The sequence below is a fragment of the Thunnus maccoyii genome, chromosome 13, assembly GCF_910596095.1.
Source record: "Thunnus maccoyii chromosome 13, fThuMac1.1, whole genome shotgun sequence".
Taxonomy (NCBI): Eukaryota; Metazoa; Chordata; class Actinopteri; order Scombriformes; family Scombridae; genus Thunnus; species Thunnus maccoyii.
In genome coordinates this window covers 25,190,666-25,210,190 of record NC_056545.1, presented here as the reverse complement: position 1 = coordinate 25,210,190, position 19,525 = coordinate 25,190,666, and the positions used below count along the sequence as shown (strand labels likewise).

Below are 19,525 nucleotides of genomic sequence, written 5' to 3'. Positions count from 1 at the left end.
TTTGTCAGAAAAAGAGGAGTGAGAGCTCAGCACATGTATTGCCAAGCGGCCTTGAAAAGACCATACATATCTTACAAGAGTATGGTCGGCCCTGGGCCCTTCAGCGGCGTGATCGATCCACCGGCATACTATACATGAAAGCATTTCTCACTGCTGACGAGCACCACAAGCACAAAACAAACACCTGCAATATGTGCAAAACTTTTTTTTGAGAAATGAATGCTGAAAATATTTATCTGGGGATTTCTTCAGTCACAATTAGGGAAGATTTACTAGTCTATACATTTAAAATAAAAGTAAAAATCCTGCATCTTCATTTAATTTTTATATCATATATCAAATGCTTCTCAGAATTCATCTTAGGGTTGCAATTAAGTGTGGGGTTTGGATACTTGTTTGTTCTGCACACTGGTTTATGCAGCTCTAACTAAGGGCGTTCTGATATGGAACAAGACATTGTGCTAAAAAGTCCGTTACTGCAATGATTTGTACAGTCTTTAATAATACACACCTACACACCTACCTACACACTTAATTAGCCCATTGTTGCTGTGCTGGAGAGCTAATGCATGCTGGTGACAACATTCAAAACACAACTCGATCTTTAGATATGCTAAATTAATGAATTCTATTTAATTTGTCCTTTGTGTTTCATCACATCGCTGTGCTCTGGCTGATTAAATATTCATTCAGCTGCAGAAAGCCTTTTATTACTCCTTTAATTAGAACGTAGCTCAAACTGCATGGTTCTCTGGTTTTAGTGGGATTACAGGAACTGTTTGTGCAACGATTGAGTCTCCCCCCCCCCCCCCTCCCTGACCTATCACTTCACGCTGCAGTGTATTTGCTTCGAGTACGAGCAACATGACTATTTTTAGACAAATGAACCACATAAGCATAATGTTTACATATGCATCAGTAATAGCGGGCCTCTTTACTCAGCAGCTGCTGATGTCACCACTGCCATGAGAGGTCTTTGACTCGGTTGCCATGTTGTCTTCTCCCCTCACTTCCTTGTTTGAACCAATGGGAGCAGGTTTTCAGCTGGCACAGGGTTGTGATTTGCAGAGTAGTCTTGCATCTCTGCGGGCATTGTGTGACTCTCTTATAGGGCTTGTAAACAGTAACACACAGACACGTACTACACTTATGCAACACGGCCCTGCCTGCAGCCTGGGTGAGTAAGAGCGTTGATGCGCACGGAAACGCGAGTTATCCTGCACTGCAGTGAGAGAGAAATATCCCTTTAATGTTTTGAATTTGAATTAAACACAAGTACTTCATGTATTCAAGTGCTTATCAGTAATAAAAAGGATGAAAAAATGAAGGGGTCAGTATAACCAGTGATGTCAGAACAAATTAAACTACGATATCGACTCCAGATGGATTATCTGAACTCTGACCCCAGACACAAATAAAACCCACTCAATCATTATTTCATTTAAAAAACTAATGCTTAAGTCTTTTCTGCTGTAAAAAAAAAAGCAGAAAAAATTATTTCATGAACACTCTTCACACACAAAGATCTGTTAATGTCACCTTCTATCCTCTGACATACAGACTAACCACTAAAAAAAAAAAAAAAGATTTAATCTGGTGCAGCAGTGACAAAACTCACATATGCTATCAAGAGACCGGGATCTCAGCCACATTTTTGTCCTCTGATGAACCCTCATGTTTGTCTTGGACAGATTGACGGTGATGCCGATGGCCTCATGGGAACATTGTGTCGTTCTGGGCTAAGTCATTACCTGACTATTCAGCTCATTTGTCATCTTTGCCACAACTAACGGCGTGTACCATTTGTAAGCCATTAGATCATCTCTATGTATGTTTACCCAACAGAGTCGACAAAGTAACCGAGGAAGTAGGATGTGTCACTGCTCGAGCGAGTGCCAGTAAGATGATCGGATGCGTCTCGCTTAAGCTCTGTTGTAACATTCATCATGTTTTTTGGTGACTTTGATGACTTAAGTTGGATGAAAAATCTTCCTGCTTGGTGATGTTATGTTTTAGGTCAGAGGAAAACTTTCATAAAAACAGCTGAAAACCAACAACTATTGAGACAAATGTGCCAAGCAAGTGATAAACTAAATGTCCTGTGACTTTTTCATATAAATGTTTCAGTTTCCCTGAATTCATGTGGTAACCCAGAGTCATCATCTTTGGGTTTTCCCTATAAACCCCCCTGTCATTACATTACCTAAGCCCAGACCACTGTTAAAGCATGTGATGAATATAGCAGAAACCAACATCTCCTAACTCCCATTGTCTAATTAGATGATTAATGCCTCGTTGTCAGCCTAGTGAGATTAAAGCCACCCTGCATATGGCCTGCTGCACAGCTAGAAGCGATGGGACTGGACTCATCCGAGGAGGGGGTTATTCTGGGTATCAACCTGAGAATGCTTTACTGACCTGCCACTCCCCTCCTGGAGCTCATTAACCAATCTCAGATCCTGCACATGAGGATGGATTGGGGCCAATAAAGAGCTATGCCCTCCGGCGGGGACAGACAGAGATTTATGTGGCCTATATAAAAGGCCATTAGGGGACTGGCTGGCATTTTAGGCATGCATGAGGGATGAAACCCTAATATCTCATCTGCGCTAATCAACATACTCAAATGGAAGAGCATAATTTCGTGTGTGGGCTAAAATACAGCAGGGGCGAGAGGTGGGATGAGGGCGGATGATAATGGTTGGATCTGATTCCCTTCCATAGTTAAGCCGGCACGACAGCTCCATTGTTCTCTGGGCTAAGCTGGCTGACACTCCACAAAAGAAAATAAAACCCAACCTGTCCAGCAAACAGGTCATCAGCCAAAAGAACATGATGTTAAACACACGGCCAAAAAAACCTCCAGCTACAACAGAGCAACAGCTTAATCATCATTTGTTCTTTTGCTGGGACATTTGCAATACCTTATGTCTGGTTCTAGTCCAATTAGTGTTCCCAGCCAGCCAGCCAGCCAGCCCCTTCCTCCCTCCTCTTCCTCCTATCTCATCACACCGCATCTTAATTAGGTAGCCGCTTTAGGCTGAAGGAGTGAGGACAATTCCCCGGTGTGCTTCCCGTACCCTCACGCATTCTTTAACATCCACAATACTGTTGACGCCCTGTGAATAACATGCATGCCACAGATGCACACAAACAGAAGAAGCGATATGGCCTAAAGTCAGCTTTCCCTGCCCCCCTTTTATCCAATCCTTTGAAAATAACACTTGAAGTCAACCTTCCTCATACTTTGTATGTTACAAAGTTCCATTTCATATTTTTACTACAATACTTGAAGGTGGCCGGTTGAAGCTGTAAAATAATTAATGTACAGATTAGAGAAAAATAATTTTAAAAAAAGTGTATGTACCAAAGAACACTGATTAACCTTGTCTTTCCTTAACATAAACATATTTTTTTTACTTTTTAAACTTCAGATTTTGATATTTTCAGATACTTCTAGAGACCCTCCGGCACCCTGTCACTGTTTCAAGTGATGATGGTATGTGATTGCCATTATCGTCTCAGCCTTCACCGCCATTTCAAGGCAGAAAACGCAGGCCGAGAGGGGAGAAGAAAGGGTGAATTGTAGAAGAGCTGATAGGATCAAAAGGCAACTGAGCACAGAAATACTGCAACACAAGTTTACTCATAAAAACCTGGCATTCAAAAGCCTCTTTCAAAAATGAATGAGTGGATGAATGGGACTTCACAGAGCAGTCGAGTGAACGGGGATTTCTGAGCAGGATCACATGCAACTAACTGCAAAGCTGACATATTTAGACGGCAATGAAATACAGACGGAAAGAAAGAAACCGTCTTAATCACGTTTGTTGATGTTAAGACGCGCTGACGTGTACGCAAGGAGGAGAGGAATGAGTCAATACGGGACCTGTGGGTCAATGCAGTAAAGTCTGGGCTTAGTATGTAATCCCTGTTTTATCCTGCTCAGTATAAGCAGTGGTCAGCCTTCCTCAGGCCTCTGTTGAATAATGGAAAGCACTGAAGCAAAGGCTGGGCCACCTCTCAACTTAGATTCTTTGTCCTTTGCTGGTTGTCCTGAACTGGTTTATTATGCAACTCAAAATGCTGGAGATGCACTCATGACGAAGATGAAGGGGACTGCTGAGCACACGTGTGCAAGCATTCAGTGAAATAAAAAAAAAAAAAAAAATTACATCTAGGGCTCATACCTCCACACATTAGTCATAGTTTTAGCTGCGTGTGCAGAGCTATGCAGAGAATCAGAGCAGACTCACGTGCTTCTTTCTCTATCTTTCACACATAAAAAAAGCAGCTGGAAGAAAAGAAGTAGCCCCTTTTTCCCCTGCTCCCACGCACGACTCACAAATCCAGAGCCAGCAGTTCAACTATGCCATACCAGACCTGTGTGTGTGTGTGTGTGTGTGCACCCATCTTTAGGTAACAGATCCCTCGACAGAAGGGTCATTCAGTCCAATCTTAATGTTTTAACCACATGAAAATAATAAATGAAGCTCAGTCTTATAATGGAACATACAGTGATCGCTATGTTTTCCATCTAATTTTGGTCTGGAATTTAAGTGAATTCTTAAGAAAAAGCTAAAATTACATCTCTCTAATCTTTATTAGCTTATTATCTTTATTTAGCTTAACCATCCACAGACTGCCTCTCATAAAGTGCAAAAACAGAATCACGCTGAAAAATTCATACAAACAGAGTGAAATGTCAATAGTCTGTGAGTAACAAAACAACACTGTGGCACAAATTGCTGATAATTGGCTGAATGCTGAAAAAATGTCAAAGTTTAATTAAACTTTATCCTTGCAATGCTAATTTCATGAGAAAAAAAAATCAGATGCACATGTGCCAGACAGATGTTTTGGAGTCTATTTGGGATAATGTGATAGTTAATTAGTGGAAGAAAAAAAAAATACGTGTGCTTGAAATGTCAAAGGGGCATTAGATGAGCTCAGCCGGAGGATGATGATACTCAGACGGTAAGTGAACAGCAGGGGGAGCTAATCTGATACTGAAACATCAACACAGTGTAGCTGGAAATGCTGTGCGCTCATCACCAGAACCTTTACATGAGGAGTAACAGAGAGACTGACGGATGTAGAAAGTGTCAGGAATGAGACAATAGATGTTATTAATGTTAGATGGTCTCACTCATCGAAGCAATAGTGATTTTATCTCTTAGTAATTAAACTGTACAGTTCAGTATCCAGGTGAGAATACATCTTCCTGGTATCTGTTACCTATTTATCAAAACATTAACATCAAGACACACTTGTTTGTGGTGGAGGATCAATCCACCACACACCTTGATATAGAGAACATTAACTATGTTTTAAAGCCAACACAATGCTTGGTAAATATGTACAATGAGCAAATCGATGTGAGTTATTTGAGGATAAGATCATTTAAAGAGGAAAAAAAGCTTTTCTAAAAATATATATTTTTGTGTTTACAGCGGTTGGCTTTTAGTGCAGATCATAGTTTAGCCACCTTTTGCTATAGCACTACATCACTACCTCTACCGCAGTCAATAGACCCATCAGATAATAGTCAACTCTGCCCTGAAAGAAAGACACCCGGGGAGCGAGCGCACGCACATGGAGAAGGACACAGTGAGCATAAAAGACACAGAGCAAACAGATGGAAGTGACACAGTGATAAAAAGAAGAGAACAATTGCGAGGGAAAGAAGATAAAAGAGAGGAAACACAGCTTGTGTATGCACGTGACATGCTTTTTTTGTGTGTGTGAGTGTGTGCATATGTCAGTCAGAGACCTTTTGTCTGAGCAGCTTGCTGCGGACGCGGCCCCATAGCTTGGCCCCGGTGTTGGTGTGCCTTTTAAGCACAGGGGTCTGTGGCTGGCTGGATAGGTTTTGCTGGTTCTGGTCCACGCAGCAGTGCTGCTCCAGACGCTCACACACTGAGTTCAAGTTTACATCCGACACCAAGATCTCCGTCATCCCAAAGCCTCTGAATCCCCCTTCCACCGAACACAGGTGGAGGAAGTAACGCCGCTTACAATGAGGACTAAACCTCTCTCACTGATCACTGGACCAGGTGCTGGAGAGACGTTCCTGACAGGAAGAATTCACCGGCAAAAGAAAAAAAGAAAAAAAAAAAAAAGTCTAGATGTTCACTTCAATAAAGAAAAGAAAGATGAAAATCAGGAGAACAAGATGCTGCCATGGTCTCCTTGATAAGCCTGGTATTAATTCCACGTTGGTGCCTCTCGCTGTGAGCTCATTCCACAGTCAGCTGCCAACATCTCCTCGCTCGTGCAATCTGACTTCCACAACGGCAAACACAGATACAGAGCGCTAGAGCGAGGCAGAGGCAGAGAGAAAGAGAGAGAGAAAAAGAGAGAGAGGAGGGAGGGAGGGAGGGAGGGAGATGGGGAGGGGGGGGGGGGGAGTGAATGAGCTCCTGTTGTCACTGAGCGGCCCTGCTTCTCCAGATGTTGATGGACACACCTCCAGAGAAAGGAGGGAGGGGAGGAGGGCGCAATAAACAGTCAGTGAGAAATGAGAGGAGAGAGAGAGAGGGAGAGAGAGGGAGAGTGAAAGAGGGAGTACTGTGTTTTGTTCCACGCTTTGACCCCTTGTCAACCTTTCCCAGAGCTGGTCACCACACTCATGACGCGAGTGGAGAGGAATGTGATGAGGAGAAAGAGCTGCGTTAAAGCGGGCAGGTAATGAATGATAAATATGAGCAGCAGAAGGATTCACTTTTAGATAAAATGTCAAAAAAAATAAAAACAGCCAAAAACATTACAAGAGGCTTTAAAAGCTTCTCAAAATGTGACACTTTCCTTCCTCCTCCTCTTTTCTCCTCACCATGCTCTTACAGTTCTCTGATTTCCACCATTCCCCTCCTGCTATGAAGGCACTCACTGGGTTTTTTTTTTCCACTACAATGCTTAACCCTTTTCACTAAGCCTGCCTGTTGACATTGGAAAGTCATTCAAAGACGTCCACATGCACACGCGCTCACACACACACACACACACACACACACACACATCCTCAGAGGACACGCGGAGCGAATCACCATCTTTATTCAACAGGACAGCCTGAGCTGGCTGCTGTTAAAAGGCGTATTCCTCTGTATAATGGATCGATAGGGGCAGGGGAGTGTGTGTGTGTGTGTGTGTGTGTGTGTGTGTGTGTGTGTGTGTGTACGCTTGTCAAACTCCATCTCCATCCACCGTGTCCTATCCCGTTCAAATTAGAGGAGAAATATATTCTGCTGGGGAAAAGGTTACAGACACCAGGCTGCATTTTTTGAAACCTCGCTACCAGTACGACCGGCTGTCTGCTGAGATGAGCAGTAGCTGTGATTCAGTGGGTGTCTGCGGTGGGTAGACTGATGCCTGCTGATTGTACAGTGATTCATAAAGGGATTCCGATAAGAAGAGAGGACAGTATGTGCATGTTACACTATTTCCTTGATCTTCTGAAATGCTGCGACACAGCTGTGTTTACTAGGATGGCAAGTAAGATGCATAAATACAATATGTGCTCTGACAGAAACTGCTCTCCTTCCTCTCTATTAAATGTGTTTACTCCAACTATACAAATGGAAAGAATCAGGTTGAAGCAAAATGAATAAATAATAACGGGGGAAACATTTTTCTTCACCTCCTGTATTCTCTGATGACACAAAAAAATCACTAAGGTTAATGATTATTGATATTCTCAATGATGATTTAGTGATTTGTCAATTCTATATTCTCTTTATTACAGCAGTTACTAGCTGACAGAGTGTAAGTGGAAATATTGTATTCAGAGGTTACTTTTACGTCCATGCAGTCCAAACAAAGTCATCATATCTCTGGCAGGTGTCTCAGACAGCAGTAGACAGTATGATAACAGGGTGTAAAACAATCTGTGTTTTCTGTAGTGAAGATAAAATAGTGAACAGATAGGAAGGGTGAGCAGAACAGACTATATGTCTGACTTTGTGACCGACCGAGCATAGGAGGAGGAGGAGGAGGAGGAGGAGGGGTGGTGTAGAGGGTTAGAGACCTCAGCCAACCCTCACCGCAGAGTATTTTTAACTTCCAGGGTTCGTAAGTATGAGACATACACACTCCATGCGTCACGTCCTGGAAAGAATGTCTGGGAAAACCATGTTTTGGAAATGGGAGGAGAAAAAAAAACCCACAGGGGAGACATGAGATATTTTTGGGGAAAGATGAGAGAGAAAGGGAACGCAGAAATAGATAAGTGTATTTGGACTGTGTATATGTTCACTGTTATGTATGTGTTTTAGATATTTTTGTTGCAAGAGAGTTCTGCTGCCACAGCATCCATCAAAGAGATGGTAACATAAGCAGGGAAAAAAAAGAAAAGTCCAAATTGAAAACTTCCATATTGGAAGCTCCAGAGGGAAGCCATGTGAAAACTAATGCCTTCATGTGATCTTTTCACTTCAGTCCTGAATTAGACTATATCTCCTTTAAAGGGATGCTCCGATCCAACCCCAACGCAGGGTATGTATGTACCAATACAGACTAGCTTGGCACACAACACTAAAGAGTCTAAAATGACAGCAGAAACACTGCATTTAAGCCAGTGATGAACAATATTTAATGTGAACTGGACTGATACCCCATCTGTTTAACTTAAAGAAGGTTTATGGATCAGTGCATCCTTAATTGTTTAGTCCACAGTGATGACAAGTTCAGTTAAAAGTCAAAAGCCCAACATGATGTCATCAAACTCCTTATTTAGTCCGATCAACAGTCAACAACACAGTCTTCAATTTACAAATGAGACAGCTGATTTTTCAATGTCTATCAAATTTTTCTGCTGTCACAAGGAGACATAAAAAAACCCTCTTTTCCTCACGTTCCAGGGGTGTCTCATGTTACTGTCTTCACTTTCTTTATACATACTCTTCTATGACTTCTTCTGTATATTCACACTCCTGAGATTGATTGTTTTTGTTTGACCAGATAAGATGTTCGATATATGAACAGCCAGTCACACACTCTGGCGTGGCGTTGCTCCTTAGAGTAACAGCAGCTTTCCGGCGTCTCTAGGACCGGGTCAACCAGAGTCCAACACTTCACAACACATCACATCAGCAACATCATGGAGTGAACACACATCATCTCCCCCAGCATAGCGCAAACTGTACATTCATATACGTATATCCAGGTCCGCCCTCTCCCTAGTGTTAGCTCATGCTTTATTTATGGCACTAAAAACATGCCAATATTCTGTACATGCAGACGTGTCAACCAAGAATACTATGGATTCACACCACTACACACACATTAAAAACACTCCCTGCAGTTCTGCACAGGCTGCACACAGACCGCCACGGTTCCCTTAAACCCACATTTACTCCGTATGTGACATTTAAATGCAAAATAATGACAGGATAGCGATGTGCCAGGATAATATTTATCTGAATCTCGTTGGAACCAAACTATTTCAGCACTCTGATGTTGGTCGGATGGGTTTTGCTGTGCGTAAGATGAGCGGAATAATGGCCCCTTATTTTCCTAAAAAGGGCCGCTCGTAGATAAAAATGTACCGCAGAGATAAATTCACTGTATGCTATTAGAGAGGATGAACTGTGTGGGGCCTTGAGCTTGTGAGATATGAGAAGAGGAAAGATGCAAGCAGGGGAGGAGGAGGAGGAGGAAGAAGAGGATGGAGTTCAACAGGGAGATAAGATTAAGTTTTCTTGTGGGAATGAAAGGCTACATGAAAGAAAAAAAGAGTAATTAGTAAAAGTGGTGATCTGTGAAGTGTTTTTGGTTCCAGGTTTGGTGCTGAGCCCTCATTGCTATGGTGTGAGTGCTTTCAGAAATCACCTGCTGCTCCTACACTTTTTAAAAATTGCTCTCCATTATACTTTTTCTTTTTTCCTCTTTGATACTGTGGATCATACCAACTAATCAATTCTTCTTATAATTTATATATTTTTCTTTAACAAACTGCTTTTGCTGCTGGACATCTGTGCACCAGAGCTCCAACGAACAACTTACTTGACACCATTTTTTTAAAAGGGCAATTTAAAGATATTTCATTTTAAAATGTAGTTTATTTTAACTTCAAAGATGAAGGTAAAATCACAATGTGAAAAGGTGAGGAAGCAGATGGTTCAGCCCTGAGTGCCTGTGCTCTGACATCAGGGCCAGTCCTGGCCCTTAATTATAGATGGGCTGGGTGGCACAGCCCCTCGTAAAGCCGCAGCATATGACCAGACAGGAGGGGGAAGGGAGCGTTGAACCAGGTTCTGGTTTACACTCCAGACTCCATCTGGGACTGCAGCCGCTCCCTGACAAGCATTGTGATTCTGTTGATTCTGCGATTCTCCGGCCTCCACTCCTGCAGGCTTCAGCACTGCTCTGCCAATCACAGACACCTTCACGAGCCAGAGATAAATTAATGATCAATTTAACAGCTACAGCGCTCTGACATGAATATGGAGCAGCTCTGAATTCATGCCTGGCTAATGAACATGGGATGGTCCTGACAGTCTGTAATGCAGTCAGTCTGGTGTTTTAGTGTATTTGACATGTAACCTATGAGTGGATGGAAGATGTCCTGGGAATGTTGTACATCTGGCTAAAAAACATCTGCCTGTAAATGTTTTGTAGTTGACCTTCACTGTAATCCCCCTGTGTGTGAGGTTTACAATGATAATTTCCTAATATCATAAGCAACTTGTTCATGAATCCCATCCCAAGTTATAGCTGGAATATTTGACATTAGCATGATCCTGCAATTACAGATTTTTGACTCCAGATTTTTGAATAGAAAGCTGTGGAGTGGCTCTCCTCACAGCAAGAAGGTCCTGGGCTCAAATCCAGCTTCCAGCTGGGGCCACTTGGTGTAGAATTTGCATGTCCTGTCCTGCCTGACCTGTAGTACATGTATGCACAGCTGCTACATTCAATTGTTAAAGGAATATTTTGACATTTTGGGAAATATGCTTATTTTCAAAGACATACATGAGAAGATTGATACCATTCTCATGTATGTGCATTAACTATAAAGCTAAAACCAGAAGTTGATTAGCTTAGCTTAGCATGAAGGCTAGGATCTGTGGGAAACAGCTAGCTTTATAGGTGCTGGTAGGTGGACTTTTGAGCTTTGGACAGAGTCAGGCTAGCTGTTTCCTCTTGCCTCTAGTCTTTATGCTAAGCTAATAATCTCCTAGCTCTAGCTGCATAGTCATTGCATAAACATGAGAACAAAATCAACATTCTCATCTAACTCTGCAAAAATGAGTGAATAGGTACAAAATGTCAAACTATTCCTTTAATACAAAAAAATGGGGGATTTTGCTGTAAATGTACAAAGCTAGCCAGAGAGCATTTCAGTGTGTATCTGTATAGATTTTTAAAGTTTTGGCAGCTTGTTTTAAATCATATGTTTTAAGGAGGTTTGGCTGAAAGCATGTATGGTTTATTGTATGTTACAATCTGCAGGCACATGTGGCAGAAGCAGGATTCACATGGCCTCAGCTCTGTAATGTTCTTACTGTGAGTCCCTGTGAAGCTGCTAACGGTGGAACAAAGGTGATCATTGGGGGCTTGGGTATCGAAAAATGATGAAATCAAAAGAAAGGGGAAGCGGCCCCCGGCCTATTTGACTTACTCATCAAAAATGACAAAGTGCTGTGTTTTCATCATGTGTGTCTCTTCGAGGCCTGAGATTGGCTGAAATGACAGGGCTGGGTGACATCAACAGCTGCAAGCAGTGTTGAGAGCGGATAATTCAATCAGATTTAATTAGAACGGTCTCTATAAGTATGTTTATGAGATGACCCGCTCCACCTCTTTGATCTCTCCTGCTGCTTTCACTGGAGCTTAAGCAAGAGGAAGGGGAAATAGAGTAAAAAAGGAGGTGCGTGTGTGTGTATGCGAGGGGGGCTTTCAAGGGAGGGTCCTTCAGGGTACTGTGGGAGTGCTAAGATGGGAGTGCAGAGGCAGGAGGGGGTTTGGCGGGGTGGGAAATCACAGCCTTAGGGTGCTCCACAGATTATTCCTTCTTCTCTTTCATCTGCGCCGTTGGGGGGCATCTTCCTCCGATTAACCGCTCCATCACTTATTAAGCACTTTGGAACAAAAGTGGTGAAGGGGAGCGAGGAGGGAAGAAAAGACAAGGAGCTACGGGAAGGTTTCATTAGCATGTAGCTGGAGTCTGTGTTATTGGGTGTGGTTGGATGAGAAGAGAAGAGAAGTGTGTGAGTGCCCACTTATAAACAGAGAGGGAAAACAAAGCATTCAGGATATGAGAAGATATGAGACATAGAGCCTGCTATTTAAACCTATCCACAAATCAGCAGAAAATGTTTAAAACCTGTGTTCCCTTCTCTGAAGAATATTTTTGAGTCTGATCAGTAAATGTGGATGTAGGTGAGGACAGTGAGAGATAAAATGAGGGAAAGGAAACTAAGTACAAAAAGAGGCTGAGAAGCAGAGTGACGCAAGAGCAAATGTTGAAGCAGCAATGCTGCAGGTTCTGCATGACAGACCTGCATCCAAACAATGAGGTCACACTCTGTATACACACTGTTCCTCACATATTTTCCTTACAGTGATTCATGTACTTCCCCTTAATGTGTTGTGCTAACTTATATTTATTGCTCCTCTCTTGATTTATTCTAATGTCTATTTTCATAATCTTATTATTTAAGTCACTCTGCGGTGTACCCACAGAGAGCAATGAGGCAGCTGATGCTTTATATGTGAAACACAAAAATTCAAATGTGTTGTTCCTTGGCTCAAAGTCTATTTGTTCACCAAACAACAGAAATCTTTTCAGGCAAACAACAGTGGAGGTAATTACATCTCATCAACACAGTGAACTTTCTTTAATTACAACTGATCCGCCCATCCCTGGCAAATATTATAGGATAGAATCTGAGCTGAGATAAAACTTGAGTTTGCTTTAAATAAACACCCATGTCTCAAAATAGAGTTAAAGCTGCACAAGGCAAATTTGCATTTTTGAAACCCAGAGAAGTGGTATAAAATAAGTTTTTGGAATTTCTGAAAGTTTAGAATTCATAACTCATAAAGCATCATAACATTAAGAAACCAAAAAAGTGGGTCTATTTTTTTGTCTTCACAAGTAGGGGAAGAGATTGTGATAAGAAATCTTTCCATGGCAGGTTTAGCCATCATTGCTGCCTCCAGGTTTTTCTGGACTTAGCTTTCACCTACTGGCTTTTGCTGTCCAGTTTAGATCTGTTATTTCCTGTGCACAAGATTTCCAGTTGGTGTCATGCATTAGCTGGTATCAGTTTATCTGTGTAAATAGGGTGAAGCTAAAAAGTAAGTCTCAAGGGAGGGTGACACATTCTTCATACAAATCTCATGTAGCATTAAACTATCTTGGCCTTAAGTGCGATCTGGATGTGAACCCACTATGCTGAAGCTTCGTGCCTTCGTGTTGTGCCCTCTGGTTGACTGGGACGAGGCTGGGTTACATCTGAACAGTGTGACCCAGTTCCAGTGATGAAGAGAGTGCAGCCTCACAGGACGACGACGCTGCTGGCCTGCTTGAATAATTCACTCTGGAGAATAAAGTCACGGCTGACTGGATGCAGCCACCTGGAAGATTACACGAACAGGCAGGAGGGAGGTGGGACTAACGGGGACGAAGAGGTGAGCGGATGAATGACATAAGATGAGATGAGAAAGTATTACACAACTGAGGCTTACGGTAAAAAGCACTGATGGTAAACAATTCTGAGTATCTAAATGTTAGGAGGGAGGCAGATAAAGTGTTTTACAGCACACAGGACTTCTGTGTTTAAACCAACTCAGTGTTTTCTTCAGTTTTTGGAAGTTCGTAATGTAGACACTTTTCTTTTTCTAGGATGTCCGATCATGATGCAGAGATGGCGAGCTTTCCATGTTAAACAGGTAGTGGGTGAGCCAGCTCATGCTGACCCCAAACTTAAACTGGAGTCTTGTCGTCACTGTGGAGTTGCCAAGCAACCAACAAAAACTGCAGTGGGTGAAGCGTATGAATGGAAAAGTTTGAAACACACACACATAGCAGCTGAGGCTGTGTAGCAGGGCTGGACAGCATGAGTGCTCCCAGTGGATGTGAGTTTGCAGAGATTTGGTGGCCAAATCAACCACTGGAGTCCTGAAAGAGATGGGACAAGCCACCAGGTCATTGTCGGAGGCTGCCGAGTGTAGCAGCAACTGGCTTTGGCTGAAGAGAAAGGCCCTGATCTGGGCTGCAAGGTGACCATCAACCTATAGGAAGGGTTAAAAGCGGAGGGGGGCACACCTGGGACGCCAGATGTTGCCCTCTGGAGGTGTCATGGGCTTATCAACGAAACACCAGAGAATGAAGGACGCCCACCTGATGAGCCTAATAAAGTGATTAATCCTACCTACCGCCACTCAAGAAATCAAAGGACTGCTGATTATTTTAAGGGATAGTTACAACAAGTCCTATGAGCTCAATTCAAGATTATCATCAGCACAAAATGTGACTGAGGTGGTGCAGTTTCTCCACGATGAGCCGACTACTGAGAACATGCCTTAATGAAGGACATAAAATCATCAAAGATCGTCAAAAAATCTGTTTTGTAAGCTCTGACATTTTCTTCTCCAGCAAAACTGGGTCAGCTATTCCGTTAACTAATTCACAGCATCTTCCAAACCCTCACAAACCCCCCTTTTTTTTACCAATAGAGTAAAAAAAATCCCCCCGAAAAATCAGTGCAGGGTCAAAACCTCATTATCAGGTGAAGAAGCTATCAACATGGAAGTGGAAAATCTATTAATCAATCAATGGAGATTTCAGCAGTGTCAGCTCCCAGCAAGCATCCTGATGATTGGGTTCTTATAAGTCTTTGTGTAACAGTGTTAGCAGTGCAGGCACAGAAAACCACCTCAGGCTAAAGGCTGATGTACCACACTACTCTCTGTCTCCAAGTCTCTTCTTTTCTTCTCCTTCACTCCGCTTTGATTCTCAATCTTTCTTCCTCTTCTCCATCCAATTCACAGATAAAGAAGACGGATTTGAAACTAAATAAGTTAGTGTTTACCACTAATGATCGATACCAAGCAACCACTTGCAGGATTAGTGAAGCTGGATCACAGTGTCTTCTATCTAAACACAGCTGACCCGCTTGCTTCAGCCGCCAGCGTCAGTTTATACTGGAGGGAGGGGAGAAGACACAAGTAGGCAGAGATGCAATCAACCCAAACAACTCCTCCGCAGAGCCTGGACACACACATTCAGTACACATCCTTCTCCTGGCTATTATACAACACACATTACATAATTCAACCAATGTGTGACTCTGTGAAATAGACTTTTGAGGTGCCCTCCCTCATATAACACCCACTCAGCCTCTTTGAAAGCAGGACCAGCAGAGGGAACAGGTACACACTCGAGCTGGCTCCCCCGCCGGATCAAAACATTTCATGCTTCTGCCAGGGACGCTTTTTAAATAGATTGCTCAAATGAATTCATCACGACATGCTGGTTATGCAACAGGCTGTTTCAAGCGAAGCAAGGTACAGAGTGCACTCATCATCTGAGAAGCACAAAGAGCTGGAGAAAGCAACATTGTCCTCCAAGGTTGTTTAAACTGGTACATTTCAGTAGTTCATTTCATAGTGGAGTGTTGTAAAGTGACTAATTTCAAATTGTGCATTACTTAAGTTTCGGCTACTCAAGTAAACTTATACAAGAGCGCATGAATTGCTGACACATTAGGGACGGAGCTTTACACTGCTCTTCTCCAGAAGTTTAACATTCCTTAATATGTGACAAAGGCAGAAGATCAAGTTGAAATGCTTTGATCCCTGACATGTTACATGTGGTGTCAGTCTGCTTCACAGCACTAGAACTGGATTTGGTGCGGGTGTAAATACTAGATAACCACAACTGCGGTGATCTCATCTTTTATACAGCTGACAAGTTCAAAACATCCTCCACAGTCTGGAGGGACTTTAGAAACATTTCCTCCACATGAAAACAATTACATCATCATTAGCCTAATGTATGGTGGCAAAAGAGGCCCGATACAGGAGGTCAAACATTCAAGAAGCCAATAAAAAGAGATTTGCTGTTAACAGCCAGGAGGCTCTGAGAGAATTACATAATTCCTTGAATCTACCTAATAACCATTATTGTGATATGTTTAAATCATTTTAACTCATTACAGCATATTTATATCTGCCATGTGAGGAATGCTTTGTGTGATTAGGGAAGACAAACACCTGTCCGGGTGGCCAGATGTCAGTCCGGCTGCACATTTGTATGGTATGAATGGGAAAGGAACTGCATTGTCTGCTGTGGTTGCAGACTGTAAAAACAATGTATCTGATTTAATAAAGCTTCTGTTCTGGACAAGATGTTTTCAAGAGTGGGAGGGGTTTCCGATATTTACTGATAAAAATAAAAACAAATTAGATAAAGACTTCTGCCATTAGCACACCAGCGAGGTCAGAGTTTATGCAGACTGCACAGTCCCAGCAGGAAACGAGCAGTCTTCCTCCCTTGCCCTGGGACAGGAAGTCATAAAGCAGGATCAAACGCCTGGCACTGTGCTCACGGTCCTGCCATATGAACAACTAAATGTCATGGGAAGTCCTGAAGTGGAAATGCTAATGACAACTCAAAGCCTTTGCAATAACCGAAGTTATGAAAACTTGATCCATCGAAGGTAGCTGGATGTTTGCAGAGTGTAGAATCTGTACATGAGGCAGAAACACTATTAATGATGAGTCAGAGGTTCTCTCAGTGGTACGCTACCTAGCTGCCCGGTTTTTTGTACATTTACATTAAACATGGAGAGGCTGTGTCGCACTCAGATTAGTGGAGTGGAAGGAATATGGAAAGGTCAGCAGGACTTGCTGAAATGTGAAGAGAGAGTCAACAAACACAAAAGCACGAAGGTTTGAGCCATGACCTGAAACGACTGCGCCTTAAAGACAGTAAAGACAGAATAAAAAGCCTTACAAAATCCTTATAGTATTTATATGTTAAGTACTTCTTAACTAGTCCAGTTTAGACTAAAACCCTTTAAATCTCACACTTATCCTACAGTATGTAAACACCTGCCAGACATTTATTAGTTTTGGCTATTTATTTGCTTTTGACCCTCTACTGTTATGTTTAGATATGAATCTGAACATCATAAACCACGTCTCCACCACTGTTCATCATCTTCTGCTTACATTAGGGTTAAAGATCACAGTCTAGATAAGACTACAGGCTTAATGCACTATTTTAAAGGACCCTGCATTCACTTTAAATCTTGATACAAGCCTGGGAAGAATGCTATTAATAAATGTAGTTCCCTCAGCCAGCACTTTTCATGTCCACTCGTTTGTCTCTCTGCCTGCTGGGCAAATTCAGTATGCGTGTTTGTGACTTGGGGGGTGGGGGGGTGGGGGGGCTTTCTCTCTCTCGACTCACCCATGAACATGGTTAGATCACTACAGGAGCTGAGCAGATGCCTACCAAACACCCCGCCTTCATGCAGAAACAGCATGCAGCAACCCAAAAATAACAGCTGCAGTACCTCAAGCTACTGATTAAGAGTCAACTACTGTTTCATCTTCATATGGTGTAGAGGAAACACAAGCTAAACGCTCGGTATCAACCGAATCATGACTTGGCACGAACTGCGTCTTCAATCCCTCCTTGTACTTCCCTCAAAGATATATTATATTTTGTATATCTCAAGTCGCCTACTGTATTTGTAGCAGCATATTTCAACACCTTTTTACATTCAAATTACAATTCTGAAAATGTCCACTCGCCTGTTCCACCTTTTCAAAGACAGACAATGAAAACAAGCAGAAAAGTGGAGGCGACGTTTCGATTCGATCACTGAGGATTTGTGAAACCTGTTAAAAATTACTGATAGCATTCTTTCTTCACTAACTTGCAACTAGCAGAAGCATTGTGCACCTCCACAAGCACAGTCCTGTTGGTGTTTTCATTCCATGTGTGAGCCACTGGAGCTTTAGAGGCCAGGCATATAGACAGATGTGACAGCTTACTGAGGCATACACACACACAGATATAGAAGTATTTCAACAAAGACTGTGAGGCTCGAGGACAAAGAGCATCCAAGAATCTGCATATGGTTCTTGGCGGACAGCAGGGGCGAGGCTCATCTTTCAAAAATTATTGGAATTTTCAGCAGGGATGTCAATGAACAACACAGTGGAAATGTGACTGGAAAATAACAGACACACAATATGAAAACCCCATATGACCGTGATGGTTGGAGCAGTTGCTGTTTTTCTGCTGTTTCTCCCATCTTTTTGGGTGAGGCCTCCTGATTTTGTTCAAACATCATTAAATCTGGCCCACTTCTGCTGATACAAAATGTTGTTGTTGGATTGCGGATGTTTTACAAAGCTTCTCCTTTCTACTGAGGTTGTCGAATGGAAAACCAGGATGTCGGTAATCTCTCTGACACACTATACCGCCTGACAGATTCTTATGGACACTTCTGGGGAAACGTTTTAGAGGAGGAACGCTACACGGTAGTCAGGATATAGTGGGCCACGTGTGGTGAACAGGGACATCACGCTTGCAATTCCTGCAATGATCAACTAAGGTAAAATTGTGTTTACAGTACAGCAATACAAAGTACTTTGGATCAATGCCTCCACTATGCAGTACAACACAAGAAAACATTCTGCCATAAGTATAATTTCTCTTTTCCTGGTGTAGACAGCCACCCCCTTGTCTTCTCTACAGTATCTCCAATTCCTAGAAGAAAACAAACCTCACGCAGGCCCCAGTGCAGATAAACCATCCTGCATAATGAGGTGCAGAACCGCAGTGGGCAAATACTTGCTCAATCTAAGACCCCAGCTCTGGCCATGTGGAAAGCATCGAAGTTCCTGCACAATTATCACATCTAAACAAACGGCTGAGGAGAACGTTCGAACAAAGTGGCATTCGGGCAAACTCTACAGCTTCATAACTGTCCAATCCAATCACCGGCTTCCCTCAGAGAACTGTGGCTTACAAAACAAAAGCGGGCCAGAGCAGACGTCAGCTACAGATGGATATCCATTGCATCTCACCACTGTAGGAACAGCTCTGGTCCCCTGACTGGCCACTTGAAAGGCAGATCGAGCTCTCCATGCTGGGGACACTGTGTGTTGCTGAGGCCCATTTACTTTAATATGTGCAGGGAGGCTGCCAACAACAACAAGAGTGAAAGGGAGGCAGAGTGGGAGAAAGTATTCTGGTCTCACTGGGATTTTTGGGGATAAAAAATACAGAAGCGCATCTGGTGGTCAGAGACTTGGTTCTGGCAGTGATGTGAAATCTTATTAAGAAAGAAAAGACAGAAAAGGCAGAGAGAGAGAAGCTGAGAGATGTCTCTGCAGAGCTGTTCAAACAGTCAACCAAGGACGAAGGAGGAAAGTGTGCAGAGCAGAGGGGGGATTGCTTTCAAGAATTGGTTCCACATTTTGGGAAATGCAGTTATTTGCTTTCTTGTTGAGACTTTGATGAGAAGATTGATATCACTCTCATATCAGTTTGTTCAAGATA

At 42.6% G+C, this 19,525-nt stretch overlaps 1 protein-coding gene across 5 annotated transcripts in view; it reads right to left on the bottom strand.

The window, feature by feature from the left end:
• The window catches only part of abr (ABR activator of RhoGEF and GTPase), a 131,686-nt gene that overhangs the window by 9,076 nt on the left and 103,085 nt on the right, over window positions 1–19,525 (bottom strand). The window contains exon 1 of one of the 5 annotated variants that reach the window (XM_042431278.1): window positions 5,774–6,303. The exons of the other annotated variants lie outside the window; for them this stretch is intronic. Coding sequence (XP_042287212.1) covers window positions 5,774–5,959 — 186 coding nt within the window. The 5' untranslated portion in view covers window positions 5,960–6,303. Of the gene's footprint in view, window positions 1–5,773; window positions 6,304–19,525 lie in introns of those variants that run through there. 5 annotated transcript variants of the gene reach the window in all.